Below are 19,679 nucleotides of genomic sequence, written 5' to 3' on the forward strand. Positions count from 1 at the left end.
CTCGCGAGAAGTGGCGCTCCTTCCGGCCCCGCCCACCTCCCAGATCTCGCGGTGTGGACTCCGCCTGGGCCGGGCCCCGGGGTGGTAGAGCGCGTCGCGTTCGGCGCGGCCGGTGGGGGCGACGCGGTCGCGAGTGGGAGGGAGAGTCCGCACCAGAGAGGTGGAAGAGGACGGGATTTAGGCTGGAAGCGCCTTAGCGGAGCCATTTCCAGGTGGGGCCGCAGCCAGAGGCTCTGACAAGGAGACCGGTCAAGGTCGCGCTGCAGGCCGGGCGGAGTGCGTGCGGTCCCGGCCCCAGACCTCAGCCAAACTGCTCCTCGTGGAGGGTGCTCCGAGCTCCGGGAAGCTCTGGAAAGGAGAGCGGGGAGAGGAGGTTGAGTCCTGGGGGCGGGGGCCGAGGATGGGGTCCCCTGTAATCAGTCACTTCGTTGCGTTCCCCGCCCCCTCCCCCCCCCCCCCAAACGCACCCGGCCAGTGCCCTCGTCCCTCCAGGGGCGCAGGACCTTCACTGACACCGCCACCGAGAGTGGCGCATGCAGCCCTGCGGGCGGGGCTCTGTTCTACAAGTTGATGGGGAAGCTGGTATCGAGGTGGTAACTTGCGTGGTCACCCGATCCCTGCTCCTCAGCCCTGCTGTGAACACGGCCGCATTGTGGCTGCTTTATGTAGGGAGAAACTACAGCTTAGCCCAGTTGAGTGGATTCGCTGAGTTTTCCCGGCGAGAAGTAAAAAGCTATGGTTCTTAACAAGGAATTTATCATTTAATATATAAGTTGAATTAGAAGCTTCATTTCTCCCTCCTCCCCACCCCCTCACGTCCCGCAACTACTTCCTGGGTGTACAGAGAGAGTGCCTCGCCCTCGAAAAGCTCAGTCAAGTGGGGCAGGCAGATGTGCAGCAGGGCTGTTGGTTTCACAAGATCCCGTTTTTCTGCCTTTAAGGAGCTGAGTCTAGTGGGGAGACAGTAGGCAGTGTGATAGGGGCAACACCAGGAGGGTTATGAAGTGCGGTGGGAGCAGAGGAGGTGCATCTCACCCGGTGGGGTGGGGGCCTTGTGGGAGGGGACATTCCCCTGCAGGAGAGGGAGAGATCCTTGCTTGAGCAGGGGAGTTCAAGCGTTTATTTATTTTCTTAAAGATTTTATTTATTCATTAGAGGCACACAGAGGCAGAGACACAGGCAGAGGGAGAAGCAGGCTCCATGCAGGGACCCTGATGTGGGACTCCATTCTGGGTCTCCTGGATCACGCCCTGAGCTGAAGGCAGATGCTTAACTGCTAAGCCACCCAGGCATCCGGAGAGTTCAAGTGTATAGATGAGAAAGAAGAACCCAAAGTAAAACCTGGGCGTAGGAAAGCTTAAGTCTATGGATGGAGAATAGATTCTCTCTGGTGGAGTGGGGTCATAAACACATGAGCAGTGTCCTTTATCTTATCATTGACTACTCTCTGGTTCATTATTTGCCCTTCTATCTTACCACTAGAAATGAGAATACCTTGTGGTCAGGTGTGCCTCTCATCTCTGAGCCTTTATTACCCAGCACGTAACCAAGCTGAGAGTGGGTCTCTTGAGTTTTGGGAGAGTTGAATAGTTTTGGTAAGGCTGGGAAGAGCAGGTTGCAAAAAAAACCAGATTGTGCAGGACCTCTGAATGTTAGCTGAGAAGCTTGTATTTATCAAAGTGTTGGCAAGTGTTTATCAAAGGCTTTTATGATCCCACTAATACCATGAGGAAGATTGGACTGCCCTTGGTGTGCCAAGGTTTCTTTCTTTTTTTTTTTTAAAAGATTTTGTTTATTTATTCATGAGAGGCACAGAGAGAGAGAGAGAGAGGCAGAGGGAGAAGCAGGCTCCATGCAGGGAGCCCAACATGGGACTCGATCCTGGGTTTCCAGAATCATGCCCTGGGCCAAAGGTGACGCTAAACTCACTGGGCCACCAGGGCTGCCCTGCCCCAAGGTTTCCAATGGAGGATGTGGAGGGCACGGAGATTGTTCAGGAGGCTATCTTAGGAGATGATAAAGATCTGAGTTATGATGGTGGCCACAGAAATGGAGGGAGAGGGTCCAATGAGGAAGCAGTCTCAAGGAAAGAATTGACTAGTTTGTGCCTATCTGGGTTTAAGAAATGAGTAAAAGAGATGTGGGAAATCTAGGCTGAGAAGTATATAAGTCCAGAAACGGGATTTGGGGTTGTGTGGAAGGAGAGCTGGCTGGAGGCAAAAAATAAAGAGCTCCGTTTTAGAGGAGTTGAATTGGAAGTGATGGTGAGTTGTCCACATAGAAATATCAGATGGGGAGAGATGGGGAGTTACTCCAACATAATATGTGGGATTGAACCCCTGAGAGAGGACAGGGCTGAAGGCATCCCTGCAGAGGGGAGAAGTGAGGCCATGAGAAAAATGAGAATGACAGATTCTCAGGTTTGCTCCAACAACTGGGGCTCGAGTCCCATCCCCTTCCCTGCCAAGTTCTGTACTCAAGCCATCGGGAAGCATTTGACTGTTAGGAAAGCCAGCCTTATACTGAGTTCCCAGCTGCTTCCCTTTCAATCCCAGGATTGTTTATAACAGTATTAACAACTACTGTATTAAGCTCTGACTCTGTGCTCTGCTTTGCGTGTGTGACTTACACTGAACCCGCAGGGCCTCATTCAGGAAGCCCATTGCAGTCCTAAAAAGCCGTTTTGCTTTGTCGTCATCTCCACATTTCCTTGTTTGGTTTGTTTGTTTTAAAGATTTTATTTATTGATGAAACAGAGAGAGATTGGCAGAGAGAGAAGCAGGCTCCATGCAGGAAGCCCGATGTGGAACTTGATCCCAGGACTCCAGGATCACACCCTGGGCCCAAGGCAGGCACTCAACAGCTGAGCCACCCAGGCTTCTTGCTTTCTTTCTTTGCTTGCTCTTTAGTTACACTGAGTCATCAGAACAGACTCCCTGCAATCACCTCAAAGTCCAGTTTACATTAGTTGTCCAGTCTCAAATCGATTTGGTGTGAGAGCTTCTCCTTCCTCTCCCCGCCTTGAGCTTGCTTTAGGCTCCCACCTTGGAGGGGAGGGTGCTTGACTTCCCCATTTCCCCATCTTGCTTCCTTACACACACACCCCTCCCCCATCAGACTGTGGCTTCAGACCCATGGAAGTTGTGGGAGAAGAGATAGGGCAGGAAAGATCCCCCCCCCCCTCACCTGGCATTAGTATTCTCTGAGCTGGATGGGAGTTTGTAGCTCGTTATTCTCCATGTAGTGCTTTTGTGGTGCAGTTCCTTTGATCTAAGTGGTGATGCCTCAGTTTTGCTGCTTTCATCTCTTTCTTCAGCCCCTGGTTTCTGGAATTCCCTACTACCTCCAGTTGGCCCATTGTCCTTCCAGGTGGCAAATCTTCTGCAAAGTCCCTTTATAATGGCTTCTAGTTGGTGGCTTCCCTTGCCCACATTTGCTCTGCAGGAAACGCTTATGGATCCTTTGCTCCAACAAATCCCCGGGGGTGGGGGTTGTGTGTATAGGGCATTTCAAATGCATCTGCCTCTCCTTGCTTTGCCAACAGCCAGCCTCAGACTTTTCCAGGATGGGGCCCAGCACCAGCCTGTCTGCTTGCACTATCTTCAGAGGGCACAGGCCAAGCGATTCTAAGGGTTTTCTGGTTTTGTGAATTGTTTCAATAAAGCGAAGGCTTGTGAATGTTGGAATTCATGAGGATGCTAATAGAGGGAGTGAGATTTGAGATGCCAAAAGGAGAGAAGGTTTAGATTGGAGAAGGTAAGGTCAGGGGATTCCAGGAGAAAGCACAAAGCCCCCAGCCCCTACCCCCCAGGGGCAGCTGGTTGAGGAGGGCTGTTCATACTTTACCCTTAGGCAAGAAGTAGGAAATGAGAGAAGTTGCTCCTTGGGGACCCAAGGAGGGTTGAGGAGGTTTAGATAAAAGGTACAGCAGTTGGGAAAATTCTAGGCAAATGAACAAAGAGCAAGGGATTTACTGGTAGCTGTTGAGGCCAAATTGACTTCTGCAGTGTGTACTTTCTTTGTGTCCAAATCCACATGGTTTCCACAGCCCAGACCCCCCACCAAGGTCATCAATGAGCAGGTGGGGCTACACACACAGACTCCTATCCACACCTGCATATTTGAACACATAAACACCTGGATCTACACAGGGAATTTATTTTTATGGGCATATAGTTTACATACAATATACAGATCTTAAATGTTGTTTGGTTTTGACAATTTACACCCTTAACCACCACCCCTCAAAACCATCTGTAGAACATTTCCATTATTCCAGAAAGTTCCTTCATGCTTCTTTCCATCAATCCCCCGGGACTGGTACTTCCTGATTCCTATCACCATAGTTTCATTTTTACCCACTCTTACATATTTTTATACACAATATGCAAGCACATTGACCTCCTCCTTGCCCTATCCCACATATACTCAAGCCATACACATCCATGTATACTGACCATTTTGTGCCTTACCATTTTGTCTTAGACCATGGTTATGGGCTGTCATATTTTTGCTATTAGATGCTTGTATATGCTAACCTACCTTCAACCCTAAAATTGTACCCCAAGTGAAGTATTTTAAATTTCTTCTTCGGATTCCTGGAGCAAAGAGTGAAAAGTAAGAAAGGTGGTAATCATTCTGTCTTGTATGGGAGATTGAGTGATTGATTGATTGATTGATTGATTGATTGATTTTGAGCTCTAGGATATTTTAAAACGGAGCTGTATTTGGATAAACAGCTTTAACTTTGTTGTGGCTCTTGCCTGTCAAAGGATTTGGTTTCCAAGATACATTGCAGCAGAACAAGTGTGAGGTGTGGCCTGGCAGCAGCAGAGGCAGCAGGAAGCATGGGTGGGCAGGGAGTTTCTAAGAGCTGGGAGTCACTGATGGTGGCAGGTATGAGTCAGGAGCAAAGCCTTTGGTCTCTCAGATCAGTCAGAGGTCAGGGAAGTAAGAGCACAGCTGAGTTTCTGGACTCAGGGCTGAAGACTTGTGTCAGAGGAGCAGAAGGTGAGGTCTAAGCCTGGTCAAGGAGCAGAGGAGAAGTAACTGCTGAGACCAGGTGTCATGGTCCCAGCCTTTGGGAGACTTAGAGTTGACCAGCCCCTACGCCTCACAGGTGAATTGCATGGATAGACCTGTTAATCTCACAGGACTGCAAGGGTACCTCTCAGATGTGTAGTGAGCCTAGGTTTGGGGACACAAAAGTGAAGGCAAGATAGAAGATTAAGAGACAGGGACGTGGGTGCCTTGGCTTGGGCCCCTACCTGTTGCTTCCAAAATACAGAAATTCTGGCAGTCACTGCAAGAGAGCCTGGTGCTCTTCTGGACTGAAAGACTGGTTTCAAGACCACTTGTGACCTCCACAACTTGGGGGTGCTATAGCCTGGAACTGTGTCCTCTAGCTTTGTCAAGGTTCAGGGCACAAGGAAGGTGTCTGGCTGTGAGTGAAGACCACACCAGATCCTTCGGGATCCTGTCCCTCAGGCAGCATGCAAGGCTCCCTCCACTTACAAACTTGGACAGCTCCTGCTCTGCTCCTTGGCCTGAGATTCTCTGAATAGTGCTCTCTGTCTACTGGGTTTGTAGTGATTAGAGGCTCCTGGGTGAATTGGAAGGAGAGAGCTAGGGTAGAAGCAAAGGAGTGCCTGTTTCCCAAGCTACTGCTCTATGCCATGGCCAGTGCTGGGCAATTTGACATCCCAACGTAACATTCCCATAGCCTTTCCAGTATAATCCCATGTAAACTGCCTCCCTTTACGGGCAAGGGTGTTGAAGTCTGTTACCAGGTTAAGCTTTGGTCATCCTGGCACAGCCTCTGCTTCACAGAGAACCAGGGCATCTGTGCAGTCCTGAGTCATAGCTGTGCAGTCCTCTGGTCCCTGCTCAGCCTGAGCCAGGAGCCCGAAGTAATGCTCATGGCCTGGTTTCTCCAGGAGCATTGTGCCTCTCCTCTCTACCTGAAGCAAATGCCCATCAGTTGTATCCAACCAGACTGCCTGGGGCTGAGCAGCAGACCACACTTTCTGCCCTAGAAGTCCTTTGAGAAGCCTGATGTGAGGCCTGGCCTCTGACAGCCATGCCATTAGTCAGAATGGAAGGCCTCATGTACTGTTGGTCAAGCCCTAGGAGGCAAGAAGGGCTGGGTCTGGTGAGTATCCAGCTTCATCTCAGGCTAGGGCAACCCCTAATGAAACAGGCCTTCCCAGTTGGTTGGTTTTCCCTAAATATAGACAAGTAGTGTCACCGGAGCTGCATTCAGTAGCCCAACTGCATCCAGACAGCTCTGGGCTGATAGAGAGCGAGCCACACACAAACCTCCTAGTCTGGAGAGAGGCCAGGCCACTGCAGGGGAGGGTGAAGCACCTTCCTACTCATGGGTATCCAATATGCAAGGACAAGGCTTGTGCTGGCACCCTGTTCTCCTGACAGAGTTAAGTGGCTTTGCTTGCCACCCAAAAAACTGTGTGGATTTCCCAGACTGGTCAATTCATAGGAAGATTGGTCTTCCTGATGCATGAAACCAGATCCTCAGAAAGTGCTTCCTCTGACCACTCTTCCATCTGCCTGCCCCATTTGTCTGCAAGAACCATCACACCAAACCCCTCTCCCTGCCAAAAGTCTCAAAAAGTGCTATCTGTGCTGAAAGAATCCACAAAGGGATGTCTTAAACATACCATTTTGATGCTACTGTTTTGAACAGGTCACTAGGAAAAGGATACTTGGTAGACATAATCATTACATACAAAGCAGTGGCAGAAACCATCCTCAGTCAATGCTGCTAGGATAAAAGTCTGCCTAGGAATCAAATCTTTATTGTAAAATTCACACACACACACACACACACACACACACACACGACTTGATCTTGGGAAGACTAATTTTGGCTAAACAAAACTGAAAGTGAAAAAAATCATAATTGGTTAACTATGAAATCAAGGAATTAAATTGGCTTAAGGGAATTCACTAAGGAAAATGGCAAAAACTTGTCAATATTAGTGTAATGGTCTATGTAAAAGCTCAACATCAAAATATTCTTAGGGCACCAATGGTAGAGCCAAGAACATCTTAAACCTTGTAGAGTTTGGAGTAGCACTGAAAGGGAGGTGAGCACTTGGTCTTCCACCTGCCCGGGCTAGCAGTGCTCCTGATCTCAGCTCATGGGGCTGCATCCTCTTTCTGAACTGTGCTATTAGGTTCAGGGTCTGTTCTTAACTCTCCTGTACTTTATCAGCAAGTGAGGGCAGTTTTTGCTTAACCAGGGAGAGTTCTCTCCAGGGAAAGGAGAAAAGTCTGGAGGAGTTGATCCCTGGGGCTGGGTTTTCACCTGGATACCTGGAGACAATCCCACCAGTAGTGAATGAAGGGATGGAGGTTGCAGTGGGGAGAAAGTAAGTGGGAGTTTGAGGATAGGCTCTGAGCTACAGAGCAGATAAGTTAGGAGCAAGTGTTTAGGACGGCTTATGGGAACTTGTGGGACTAGATGCAAAGCTCATCCCCTCTCTACTCACTACCTCCAAAATGCCCTGAGCACTGGGCTTTCCGAGACAGAGGACCTGACTGGGGGTGGGAGTGGAGAGTTCCTTAGGTGCAGTCCACCTGTGGCTTCTGTCTGTGTGGCATTGAGTCAAGTTGGCCCCATTAGTGAAGCCAGGAATGAGGACTAAGAATTGATTTATTCAATGCATGCTTATAGGGACGCCTGGGTGGCTTAGTGGTTGAGTGTCTACCTTTGGCTCAGGGTGTGATCCTGGAGTCCCAAGATTGAGTCCTGCATCGAGCTTCCTGCATGGAGCCTGCTTCTCCCTCTGCCTATGTCTCTGCCTCTCTCTCTCTCTCTCTCTCTCTCTCTCTCTGTCTCTGTGTGTCTTTCATGAATAAATAAATAAAATCTTAAAGGAAAAAACAATGCATGCTTACAGAGCACTGTTTTGTACCAAAAATCCTGGGCACTGGATGAGGATACAGTGAACAAGAAGAACAAGGTCCCCGTCCTTATGACCCATCCATTCCAATGGGAGAAGATTGATGATAAAGCAAGCAAACAAATGAGTGCAGTAATATTGGATGGTGGCAAGTGAGGTAAAGACAAAGAAACTCATAGTTCAAAAAGCTTACCCTGACAGCCATGTAAAGATTAGATTGTAGGGGGGAAAGCAGGAAGCACAAAGTACAGTTGGGAAGTGTGGCATCCTTAGGCAGAGAGGATAGTACCTTGGTCTAGGATGTTAGCTCTGGAGCTAGAGCAAAGTAGATGGGTTTGGATTATATTTAAGTCCTGGAGCTAATAAAATGGATATTCTATTAGTTGGGGCTGGGGGAAAGAGGGATTTGGGGTGTGGACTTGAGTAACTAGGTGGGTAATAGTGCTGTCCTTTGAGACTGAGAAAACTAAAAGGTATTGGAAGTGTGGGCACGTGTGAATGAAAAGTTCTGTTTTGGCTGTGTTGCATTTGAGATGCCCATGAGTCATCCAAATGGAGTCCAAATCAGTGGAGAGATCAAGCAGGGGCTACAGTTTGGGCCTCTTTGGTATACAGAGGATATTCAAATCACTTAGACTCTAGATCTTAGAGTGATGGCTCTCCAGTAGTGGTGACTTGCCCCCTTCTTCCAGGGGACATTTGGCAACATCTGGAAACATTTTTGGTTGTTACAACTGGTTTGGGGGGAGGTTTGCTATTGGCATCTCCTGGGTAGAGGCAAGGGATGCTGCTCAAGATACTGCTATGCATACCCCCACAGCACAGAGTTAGTTATCTGGCTCCAAATTCTAGTGGTGCTAAGGTTGAGAGCCTTTTCCTGGAGAGAGTGTAGATGGAGAAGGAAAGAGATGACAGCCCCAGGACTTAATTAATGTGAGGAGGTAGAGCCTTCTGCACAGAAGACTGAGTAGCAACAACCAGAGAGGTAGGGAAGCCTGGGGAGTAGACTGTCCTGGAAGTGGAGAGTGTTGGGAAGGAGGGGTGCTAAACTGGGCTGAATGCTGACAGACTCCATCCTTCGAGTACAGAGAGAAGTGGCTAATGGCTTAGGCAATATGGACATCGTTGATGACCTTGATACGAACAGTTCCTGTGGTTTGTTGGGTTAGAAGCTCCAGGGGAGAAGGTTGCATTTTTTCCCTGATTGGAATGTCTCATGTGTGTAATTTCATTCATCCACATGCAACCGGGAGGTTCTGTTATTCTGGTTTTATAGGAATGGCAATATTACCCCCATTTTATAGAGGTAGAAACTGAGGCACAGGGAGGCTACTTACTCCTCATGGTCAGGCAGCCAACTGTCAGTGAGAACAAAGATGAGTACAGAAGATGTTTGCCTGCTGGTAAGAATGATCCATGGGGAAGCTGAAATCAATGATGTTGGAGGGGAAACTGAGAACCAAAGTCTGAATTAGTGAGAAGGATCTGGGGACCATGTTGAGGGGTTTGGCCTTTCCCAGGAGCATTATACAGGTAACTCTGAAGTGGACCGTTGCTGTTTTGAGCAAGATTACCCCTAGACTCAACTTCTCTCCCACATACCCCCTGCTGGCCTCCAGAGGCTTGCTGGGCAGCTCTCTGTAGCCCCCACCCCTGATAAAGGGTAGCCTCCCTATGGGAAGCTGCTGCAGGGGCCCAGCCCTTCTGCTTTGTGGGGCACCAGGGAGGCTAATTACTCCCCATGGTCAGGCAGCCAACTGTCAGTGAGAACAGAGATGGGTACAGATGTTTGCCTGCTGGTAGGAATGATCCATGGGGAAATCTTTGGGGCACTAGAGACTGGATGTGCTCAGGAACCAGTATAGCAAGTAAAGGCATCCCTGTAGTCAGGAGCCAGAGGTGGCTGGGCAGTTCTATCAATACACATCTGTGATTTTCCCCCCAAATTTGACTGCCTCCAGCTTTATCCTAAGCCTAGAAGGCCCCACCCCAAGGTCTTTGTTCATCACTCTCTCCTTGTGGTTACCACACCAGCCTCTCTTAGACTCTCTCAAGTCCTGAATGTTCTTGTATTCTTCACCTTCTCTCCCTGGCTAACTTGTATAGCCTCTTGATTCAGGAGCCCCAGTTAGCAGTCACATCTCAGACAGCCTTCTCTAACAGCCCCAGCTAGAAGAGGACCTCCTGTTAGCTTGTCCTCCAACACTGGGTGCTGACTCTTTGGTGGCATTTTTCCTATGTATAATGTGTTTTTGGGTCCAATGTTTGTATTCCATGCTAGGCTGTAGTCTTCATGAGGGTAGGTCTAGTTTACCAGTTATTTCCAGGGCCTGGCATACAGTAGGTATTCAGTAATTATTTGCTGAAAGAGGAAATACTGACTATATTATGACTTATTTGGGGTTCCTGGGTGGCTCAGGTGGTTAAGCATCTGCCTTTGGCTCAGGTCATGATCCCAGGGTCCTGGGATCAAGCCCCGCATCAGCTCCCTGCTCAGAGGGGAGTCTCTTTCTCCCTCTCCCTCTGCCCATCCCCCCACCACTTTGTTCATGCTTGCTCTGTCACTCTCTCAAATAAATAAATAAAATCTTTAAAAAAATATTATGACTTATTTCGTATTTCTCTGGCTCTTACATGCTGTGTTTAACACTTTATTCTTCTTGACACACATATTTTACTACAAATTCTTAAGCTTTCCTGATCACTCACATGATTACTATCATTTTTAAAAAATGTTTTATTTATTTATTCATGAGAGACACACACATACACACACACACAGAGAGGCAGAGGGAGAAGCAGGCTCCATGCAGGGAGCCTGATGTGGGACTCGATCCCAGGATGCAGGATCATGACCCCAGCTGAAGGCAGACACTCAACCACTGAGCCACCCAGGTGTCCCTCATTTTTGTTTGAAGGTGTATAAAGGAGTTTAATACAATATCTTTGGCCATTCTTTAAAATAGAAAGAGGTACTAAGCTTGTACATTATTGATTCTTCCCAGTATAGGATGGCTGGTTTGGTTTTGTGTGAACCAACAGAACTTTACAACATCTTGAATCAGGTCACAAAACTTTCCCGATTGACTGAACCCAACTATCTCTGCTTATTGGGTAAGTACTCTAAAAAGCTATGTTTTGTTCAGTGTCCTTCAAATACTATTTTAGGTAAATCGACAAACTTAGGGGATTGAGGAATAAATGACTTTAGAAAACTGTTAGACTCATTTGACATAACTTAAAATGCTGCTGCTAATTGTCACCTGACTTGGAAATAACTCCAGATTAAATCTAGAAGTTCTTAGAAGACTTGTGTTCTTGTTCAATGGAACATTTCTTTTTTTTAAGAAAAACATTTATTTATTCATTAGAGACACAGAGAAATAGAGGCAGAGACATAGGCAGAGGCAGAATCAGGCTCCATGCAGGGAGTCCGATGCGGGACTGGAACCCAGGACCCCAGGATCATGACCTGAGCCAAAGGCAGATGCTCAACCACTCAGCCACCCAGTGGAACATTTCAACTATCTAACAAATATATAGTGATACTAACAAACGTCCACATACCCATCACTCAGATTTAACATAGTAAATCTGTTGTATCCCTCTTTTGTACCCCATCCCAATCCCATTGCTTCTCTTTCCCATAGATGATAGCTTCTGTATTTTCTACATTTTTATTGTACATGCAGGCATCTCAAAAATAATGTGTAGTTTAAACATTTACACAAATTGTACCATAATGTACAGTCATTCTGCAACTTGTTTTTTCTTGAAATTTTTGAGATTTCCTCCCTTCATATCTAAATGTGAAGATCTATTTTAACCGTTAGGGTAGTACCCATTCCTAATCAGTTGTGATGGGTTGCTTGCATTATGTTCCTGTTATGAACAGTGCTGCACTGAAGAACTTTATGCATCTCTTGCCCACATACAAGAGTTTCTTCAGAATATCTGCCTAGAAATGGAATTGCCAATTTGCGAGTTCTGCTTCAAAATGCCCTCCAAAAAGATTGTATCAATTTGCATTTCCATCATCAATGTAAGAAACATACCTACCAATACCTGCTTTTGTCAGCCTTTAAAATTTCTGCAGTCTGATTGGTGTGAACTTGTGATGTTTTCTCCTCCAATTAAAAAAATTGTGGGGATCCCTGGGTGGCGCAGCGGTTTAGTGCCTGCCTTTGGCCCAGGGCACGATCCTGGAGACCCGGGATCGAGTCCCGCGTCGGGCTCCCTGCATGGAGCCTGCTTCTCCCTCTGCCTGTGTCTCTGCCTCTCTCTCTCTCTCTGTGACTATCATGAATAAATAAATAAAATTTTTTAAAAAATTGTGATAAAATCCACATAACATAAATGTGCCATCTTATCCATTTTTAAATGTACAGTTCAGTGGTGTTAAATATGTTCATAATGTTATACATTATGCATTATGTGCATTGCTTTCCATCTCCATAACTCTTCATCTTGTAAACTCTAAAACTCTATACCCATTAAATACTACTTGCCCCTTCCTCCCATCCCTTAATCCCCTGGAAATCACCATTCTCCTTTCTGTCTCTATGATTTTTGACCATTATAGGTCATGTAAGTGAAATCATACAGTATTTGTTTTTTTTTGGCTTGTTTCATTGAGCTTCATAAGGTCCTCAGGTTCATTATGTTGTAACATATTGCAGAACTTTCTCCCTTAAGGTTGAATAATATTCCTTTGTATGGATATACCACATTTTGCTTATCCATTTAATCAGCAAATATTTGGGTTGCTTCCATATCTCAGTTATTGTGAATGATGATGGGTGTACAAATACCTCCGAGACCTTGCTTTTATTTATTTTGGGTGTATAAACCAGAAATGGAATTGTAAGATCATATGGTAATTCTATTTGTAATTTTTTGAGGAACTGTTGTATTATTTTCCATAGCAGCTGTGCCATTTTACATGAGCACAAGGGTTCACAAGTTTCCAGTGTCTCCACATCATTGTTGACACTTGTTGTTTTCTGTTTTTTGGGGGGATAGGAATCCTTCTAATAGGAGGGAGGTAGTATCTCATTATAATATTGATTTGCATTTCCCTAATGATTAGTGATGTTGAGCATCTTTTCATGTACTTCTTGGCCATTTGTGTATCTTTGGAAAAATATCCAAGTCCTTTGTCCATTTTTTAAAAATATTTTATTTATTTATTCATGAGAGACAGAGAGAGAGAGAGAGAGAGAGAGAGAGAGAGAGAGAGAGAGAGAGAGGCAGAGACACAGGCAGAGGGAGAAGCAGGCTCCATGCAGGGAGCCGGACATGGGACTCAATCCCGGATCTCCAGGATCAGACTCTGGGCTGAAGGTGGCGCTAAACCGCTGACCGCTGAGCCACCAGGGCTGCCCTCCTTTGCCCATTTTTGAATCAGATTTTTTTTTTAAACTATTGAGTTTTAGGAATTATCTACATATTCTGGGTATTAATCCCTTATCAAGATTTAATTGTCATGAAGTTCAGTTTATTTTTTTTCTTTTGTTCCCCATCCCTTTGATGTCCAGGAAATCATTGCCAAATCCAATGTCCTGAAGACTTTGCCCTGTTTTCTTCTAACAGTTTATACTTTTAGGTCTTACATTTAGGTCTTTGATCCCTTTTGAATTAATTTGTGAGTTAAAGTGTTGTTAGTGTGGTGTGAGATAAAGGTCCAAGTTCATTCTTTTGCATGTGGATATCCAGTTCTCTCAGCACCATTTGTTGAAAAGATTGTCCCATTCTCAGTCTCTTGAAGATTCCATATGAATTTTAAGATGGGTTTTTCTTTCTATAAAAAAAGCCCTGTAATGGGGCACGTATGTGGCTTAGTGGTTGAGCATCTATCTTTGGCTCAGTTTGTGATCCTGAGGTCCTGGGATCAAGTCCCACATTGGGCTTCCTGCAGGGAGCCTGCTCTCCCTCTGCCTGTGTCTCTGCCTCTCACTCTGTATCATATATATATATATATGATATATATGATATATATATGATATATATATATATATACACACACACAGCCTGGGTGGCTCAGCGGTTTAGCTCCTGCCTTCGGCCTGGGATCCTGGAGACCCGGGATCGAGTTCCTCGTCGGGCTCCCAGTAGGGAGCCTGCTTCTCCCTCTGCCTGTGTCTCTGACTCTCTCTCTCTCTCTCTCTCTCAAGAATAAATAAATAAAATCTTTAAAAAATAAATAAAATATTTATTAAAAAAATCATTGGGATTTGGTAGATAGTACATTGAATCTATAGATTGCTTTGTATAGTGTTAACATCTTAACAACATTGTTTTCCAGTTTATGAACCCAGAATGTTTTTCCATTAATTTGTCCTTTAGTTTCTTTGAGCAACATTTCATAGTTTTTCAGTATACAAGTCTTTCACCTCTTCAGTTAAGATAATCTTATATTTTATTTCTTTTGACATTATTGAAAATGGAATTATTTTGTTAATTTGTCAGATCATTCATAATTAGTGCACATAAATACAACATTTTTATATGTGTTGACTTAGTATCATGCAGCTTTGATGAATTCATTTATTCTAAAAGTTCTTTTTCTTGGTCAAATCTTTAGGGTTTTTCATGGATAAGATCATATCTGCAAACTGAAATGATTTTGCTTTCCAATTTAGATGCACTTTATTTAGTTTTCTTGCCTAATTGCTCTGGCTAGGACTTCCAGTGTTACTTTTGAATAAGTGTAAAAGTCTGAATCCTTGTGTTTTTCTTGATCTACAGGATATGCCTTCAGTCTTTCACCACTGAGTATGATGTTTGTTGTGGATTTTTCATATGTGGTTTTATTATGTTGAGGTAGTTTTTTATTCCTATTTTGTTGGATGTCTTTATCATGAGAGTGTACTGAATTTTGTCAAATGCTTTTTTCATCACTTGAGATGATCATATAGTTTCTTTCCTTCATTCTGTTGATGTGGTGTATAACATCGACTTTGGGATATATTGGACCATAATTGCATTCCAGGAATAAATCCTACTTGGTCATGGTGTAATTGATGTAGGAGAATATATATGTTAATTATAATAATATGGAATATAGTCTATCTATCTATCTATCTATCTATCTATCTATCCGTCTATCCGTCTATCTATCTATCAATCCATCCATGAGAGACACAGAGAGAGACATAGGCAGAGGGAGAAGCAGGCTCCTCACAGGGAGCCTGATGTGAGACTTGATCCCCGGGCCCTGGATCATGTCCTGAGTCAAAGGCAGACACCCAACGTCTGAGCCACCTACATGCCCCTGGGATACAGTTTAAAGCCTTCTCTATAAATAAACACCCTATATAGATTCAGCCTTAAAGTTAGAGTGGTAGAGTGGTCTATTGAAAGCTTTTATTTGCTGGGAGATTGTTGATTATTGGTCCAGTCTTCTTACTGGTTATAGGTCTACTCAGATTTTTTTTTCTTTGTGATTTGGTCTTGTAGATGTGCATTTCTAGGAATCTTTTTTTTAAAATTTTTATTTATTTATGATAGTCAGAGAGAGAGAGAGAGAGAGAGAGAGAGAGAGGCAGAGACACAGGCAGAGGGAGAAGCAGGCTCCATGCACTGGGAGCCCGATGTGGGATTTGATGCTGGGTCTCCAGGATCGCGCCCTGGGCCAAAGGCAGGCGCTAAACCGCTGCGCCACCCAAGGATCCCTAGGAATCTTTTTCTTTTTGTTTTTTTTTTTTTTTTCGTTTCTAGGAATCTGTCCATTTTATCTAGGTTATCTATTTTGTTGATATATAGTTAATTGTTCATAGTTCTCTCTTACAATCTTTATTTCTGTAGAATCAGTAGTAATATCCTTATTTTCATTTCTGACTTTAGTAATTTGGATCTCCTCTCCCCCCTCACTGCTTTAGTCTATCTAGCTAAAGGTTTGTCAATTTTGTTTATCTTTTTAAGGAACCAACTTTTGGCTTCATTGATTGATTTTTTTTTTTTGTTTTTCTGTTTTTTTCAAGTAGGCTCCATGCCCAACATGGGGCTTGAATTCACAACCCTGAGATCAAGGGTTGTTTGCTCTACTGACTAAGCCAGGCAGGTGCCCCAGAGGTCTAAGTGAGTTTAAATTTGTATCTGCACTCATATGCAAAATAGTCCCCGAAGTTAAAGACCACATGTTTGTAGAAATTTAAAAAATAAATAAATAAAATGGCCCTTCTTGGAAGATCAGGGCAAAACATCCAATCTTCTTCTATTTAAGATTTATTTATTTATTTTGAGAGAGAAAGAGAGAGAACAAACAAGTGAGAAGGGCAGAGGGAGAAAGAGAATCTTCAGACTCCATGCTCCAAGCCTAACCCCAACACTTAATCGACTGTGCCACCCAGGTGCCCCATCAGTCTTCTTCCTAATAAAAAACTATAACCCGTTTGCCCACCAAGGTGTAGCAAAGCCAATCATGTGGCGAAGAAAGGGTTTACTTGAGAACAGCCAAATGAGGAGACAGGAGGGCAGCTCTGAAGAAAAAAAGTGTATGTATGTTAAAATGTCTTAAACTATCTATTGAATCGTATTTATATTAGTTAAAAGGGATCCATTGGAAAGACTACCTAGAGTTAGTCTTATATATATTCTAGTATTTCAAGTTTATTACTAGTTACTAAACCTCAGTTTACAAATAACATATTCATTTTTTCAGATCTTTTTCCCCCAGCTTTATTGAAAAATAAGTGACATGCATCACTGTATAAGTTTAAGACATACAGCATTATGATTTGATTTACATATATCATGAAATCATAATAGATTTAGTTAACCTCCGTCATTTCCTATTGATACAATAAAAAGGAAAGAAAATCTCTCCTCATAAGAACTCTTAGGATTCACCCCTAAGAACCTTTACCTGGGGGTGCTTGGGTCGCTCAGTTGATAGAATATGAGACTCTTGATCTTGGGGTTATGGGTTCAAGCCCCACATTGGGTATAGAGATTAAAAATAAAATCTTTTTTTTAAATTTTTATTTATTTATGAGAGAGAGAGAGAGAGAGAGAGAGAGAGAGAGAGGCAGAGACATAGGCAGAGGGAGAAGCAGGCTCCATGCACCGGGAGCCTGACGTGGGATTCGATCCCGGGTCTCCAGGATCGCGCCCTGGGCCAAAGGCAGGCGCTAAACCGCTGCGCCACCCAGGGATCCCTAAAAATAAAATCTTAAAAAAAAAACCCTTTCCTACCTATCCTACAGCAGTGTTATAGTCCTTATGTTGTACATTATAACACGTTTGTTTTTTTGTTCCTTTATCAAGAGGGAAAATTCTAGCATCAACTCTATCCAGTCAGGGAAAAACATAAAATAAAAGATTCCAACAGTTCCACACAAATATTACATTTGTCAAATGGAAGAACTCCCAATTGGACCAGATGCTTATATTACTAAGATACTTTTCATTGATGTAATTTTTTTTTTTTTTCAAGAAAAAGACCAAGAGGGATCCCTGGGTGGCGCAGTGGTTTGGCGCCTGCCTTTGGCCCAGGGTGCGATCCTGGAGACCCGGGATCGAATCCCACATCAGGCTCCCGGTGCATGGAGCCTGCTTCTCCCTCTGCCTGTGTCTCTGCCTCTCTCTCTCTGTGTGTGTGACTATCATAAATAAATAAAAATTTAAAAAAAATTTTTTTAAAAAAGAAAAAGACCAAGAACTAATGCACACATGTGGGAGAATGAGTGAGGGGCGTAGAGGGGGTGGGGGCAAGGGGCAGAGGGGGAGGGAGAGAATCTCAAGCAGGCTCTATGCCCAGCATGGAGCCCAGTGTAGGGCTTGATATCATGACCTAAGATCTCATGACCTGAGCTAAAACAAGGTTGGATGCACAATCGATTGAGCCACCCAGGTGCCTCCCACTGACATAATTTTTTTTTTACTGACATAATTTTTAATAAACACAAATATATAGCTTTAGTTTCAGACCTTAATATATGCCTGACAATCAAAGCCTTCTTTCTGGAAGAAAGGTCTTAAGCCCCACTCAATCTCAGTAAACTATTTTCACCGAGTGCAGTACTTTACACTTTTCTTAAATATAAGGTGCCCTCATAGCAGCCAGGATAGTTACAATTCATTTGAGTCCTCATTTGTAGAAAGAGGCTGTCATGGGATAGCCAGGACACCCACTAGTTTGTGGATACATCTGAAAAAATGTGATTTTTTTTTAATAAGGAGTTTTAGTTACCTCTTTTTTTTGTTTGTTTGTTTGTTTTGTTTTTTTGTGTTTTTTTTTTTTTTTGGCCTTAAAAACTAGAAATTAGTCAAATTCCCCATAAAACCATCTCTTCTTTTCTTTGGCAGTGTGAAAGAATCCATCAAAACCTCTTCTTCCAGCTAATTTCCCAAACTCCCATCTGGGGTTAAGATGAATCTTTTTATAAAAGGTAACTTTTGGTCCTGGAGTCCTGGAGTCCGGGATCGAGTCCCACATCACGCTCCCTGCCTGGAGCCTGCTTTTCCCTCTGCCTATGTTTCTGCCTCTGTGTGTGTGTGTCTCTCATGAATAAATAAGTACAATCTTTAAAATAAAAAAGAGGTAACTTTCATAACATGTATCCAGGAACATTAAAACTAGTTGTTAGATTTAAGTAGCCTTATAATTTAAGATTTATTTATTTTTTTATGATTCTATTTTTTTAAGTGATCTCCACACCCAACATGAGGCTTGAACTCATAACCCTGAGATCAAGAGTCACATGCTCTCCCAACTGAACTGGCTAGGCGCTTCATAATTTAAGTTTTAACATGTAAATATTTATAGTTTGATCTTGTTGACAATGATTGTCAGAGCCTGGAATTCAACATCATTCACTGATTCCCATTCATGGCCCCAAAACACACATCATCATTACATAACTTACTTCTTGCATCTTGAGAGAATCTTCTGCTTCTTCAAATCTTTGGCTCCTAAGCAATTCCAGGTTTTTTTTTTTTTTTTTTTTTTAAATAGAGGAGTGGATGATCCAAGCTCTATTTTTTTTTATTTTTATTTATTTATGATAGTCACAGAGAGAGAGAGAGGCAGAGACACAGGCAGAGGGAGAAGCAGGCTCCATGCACCGGAAGCCCGATGTGGGATTCGATCCTGGGTCTCCAGGATCGCGCCCTGGGCCAAAGGCAGGCGCCAAACCGCTGCACCACCCAGGGATCCCGCAATTCCAGGTTTTGTATCTTTTGATGGAAATTTAACTTTCAGACTAACATTTTTTAAAAAAGATTTATTTATTTGAGAGTAAGAGAGAGAACATGAGCAAGGAGCAGAGACAGAGGGAGAAGGAGAAGCAGACTCCCCTGCTGAGTAGGGAGTCAGACCCGGGGTTTGATCCCAGGACCCCAGGATCGTGACCTGAGCCAAAGGCAGACACTTAACAACGGAGAGAGCCACCCAGGCACCCCTCAGATTAACATTTTAACTCTCTTCTTACCTCTTGACAAACTCTACTCTCAGATTTTTTACACTTCATCAATGCTTTTCTTTTCTTTTCTTTCTTTCTTTTTTTTAAGATTTTATTTATTTATTCATGACAGACAGAGAGAGAGCGAGGCAGAGACACAGGCAGAGGGAGAAGCAGGCTGCATGCAGGGAGCCTGATGTGAGACTTGATCCGGGGTCTCCAGGATCACACCCTGGGCTGAAGGTGGCACTAAACTGCTGGGCCACCGGGGCTGCCCCATCAGTGCTTTTCCTGATTTTTCATATCATTGTACTGTTAAAATCTGAAACCTGGGACACCTGGGTGGCTCAGC

At 44.2% G+C, this 19,679-nt stretch overlaps 1 protein-coding gene across 5 annotated transcripts in view; it reads left to right on the forward strand.

Moving 5' to 3' along the window:
* Nucleotides 1–80: 80 nt before the first annotated feature.
* The window catches only part of STYXL1 (serine/threonine/tyrosine interacting like 1), a 64,982-nt gene continuing 45,383 nt past the window's right edge, over nt 81–19,679 (forward strand). Inside the window, exons 1-2 of one of the 5 annotated variants that reach the window (XM_055340953.1) lie at nt 81–212; nt 10,936–11,039. In XM_055340953.1, coding sequence (XP_055196928.1) covers nt 10,937–11,039 — 103 coding nt within the window. In that variant the 5' untranslated portion in view covers nt 81–212; nt 10,936. Of the gene's footprint in view, nt 213–7,768; nt 8,083–10,930; nt 11,040–19,679 lie in introns of those variants that run through there. The other 4 variants (XM_055340950.1, XM_055340951.1, XM_055340952.1 and 1 more) reach the window with 4 other exon arrangements.

This window comes from Nyctereutes procyonoides, unplaced genomic scaffold (assembly GCF_905146905.1).
Source record: "Nyctereutes procyonoides isolate TBG_1078 unplaced genomic scaffold, NYPRO_anot_genome, whole genome shotgun sequence".
NCBI classification, from domain to species: domain Eukaryota; kingdom Metazoa; phylum Chordata; class Mammalia; order Carnivora; family Canidae; genus Nyctereutes; species Nyctereutes procyonoides.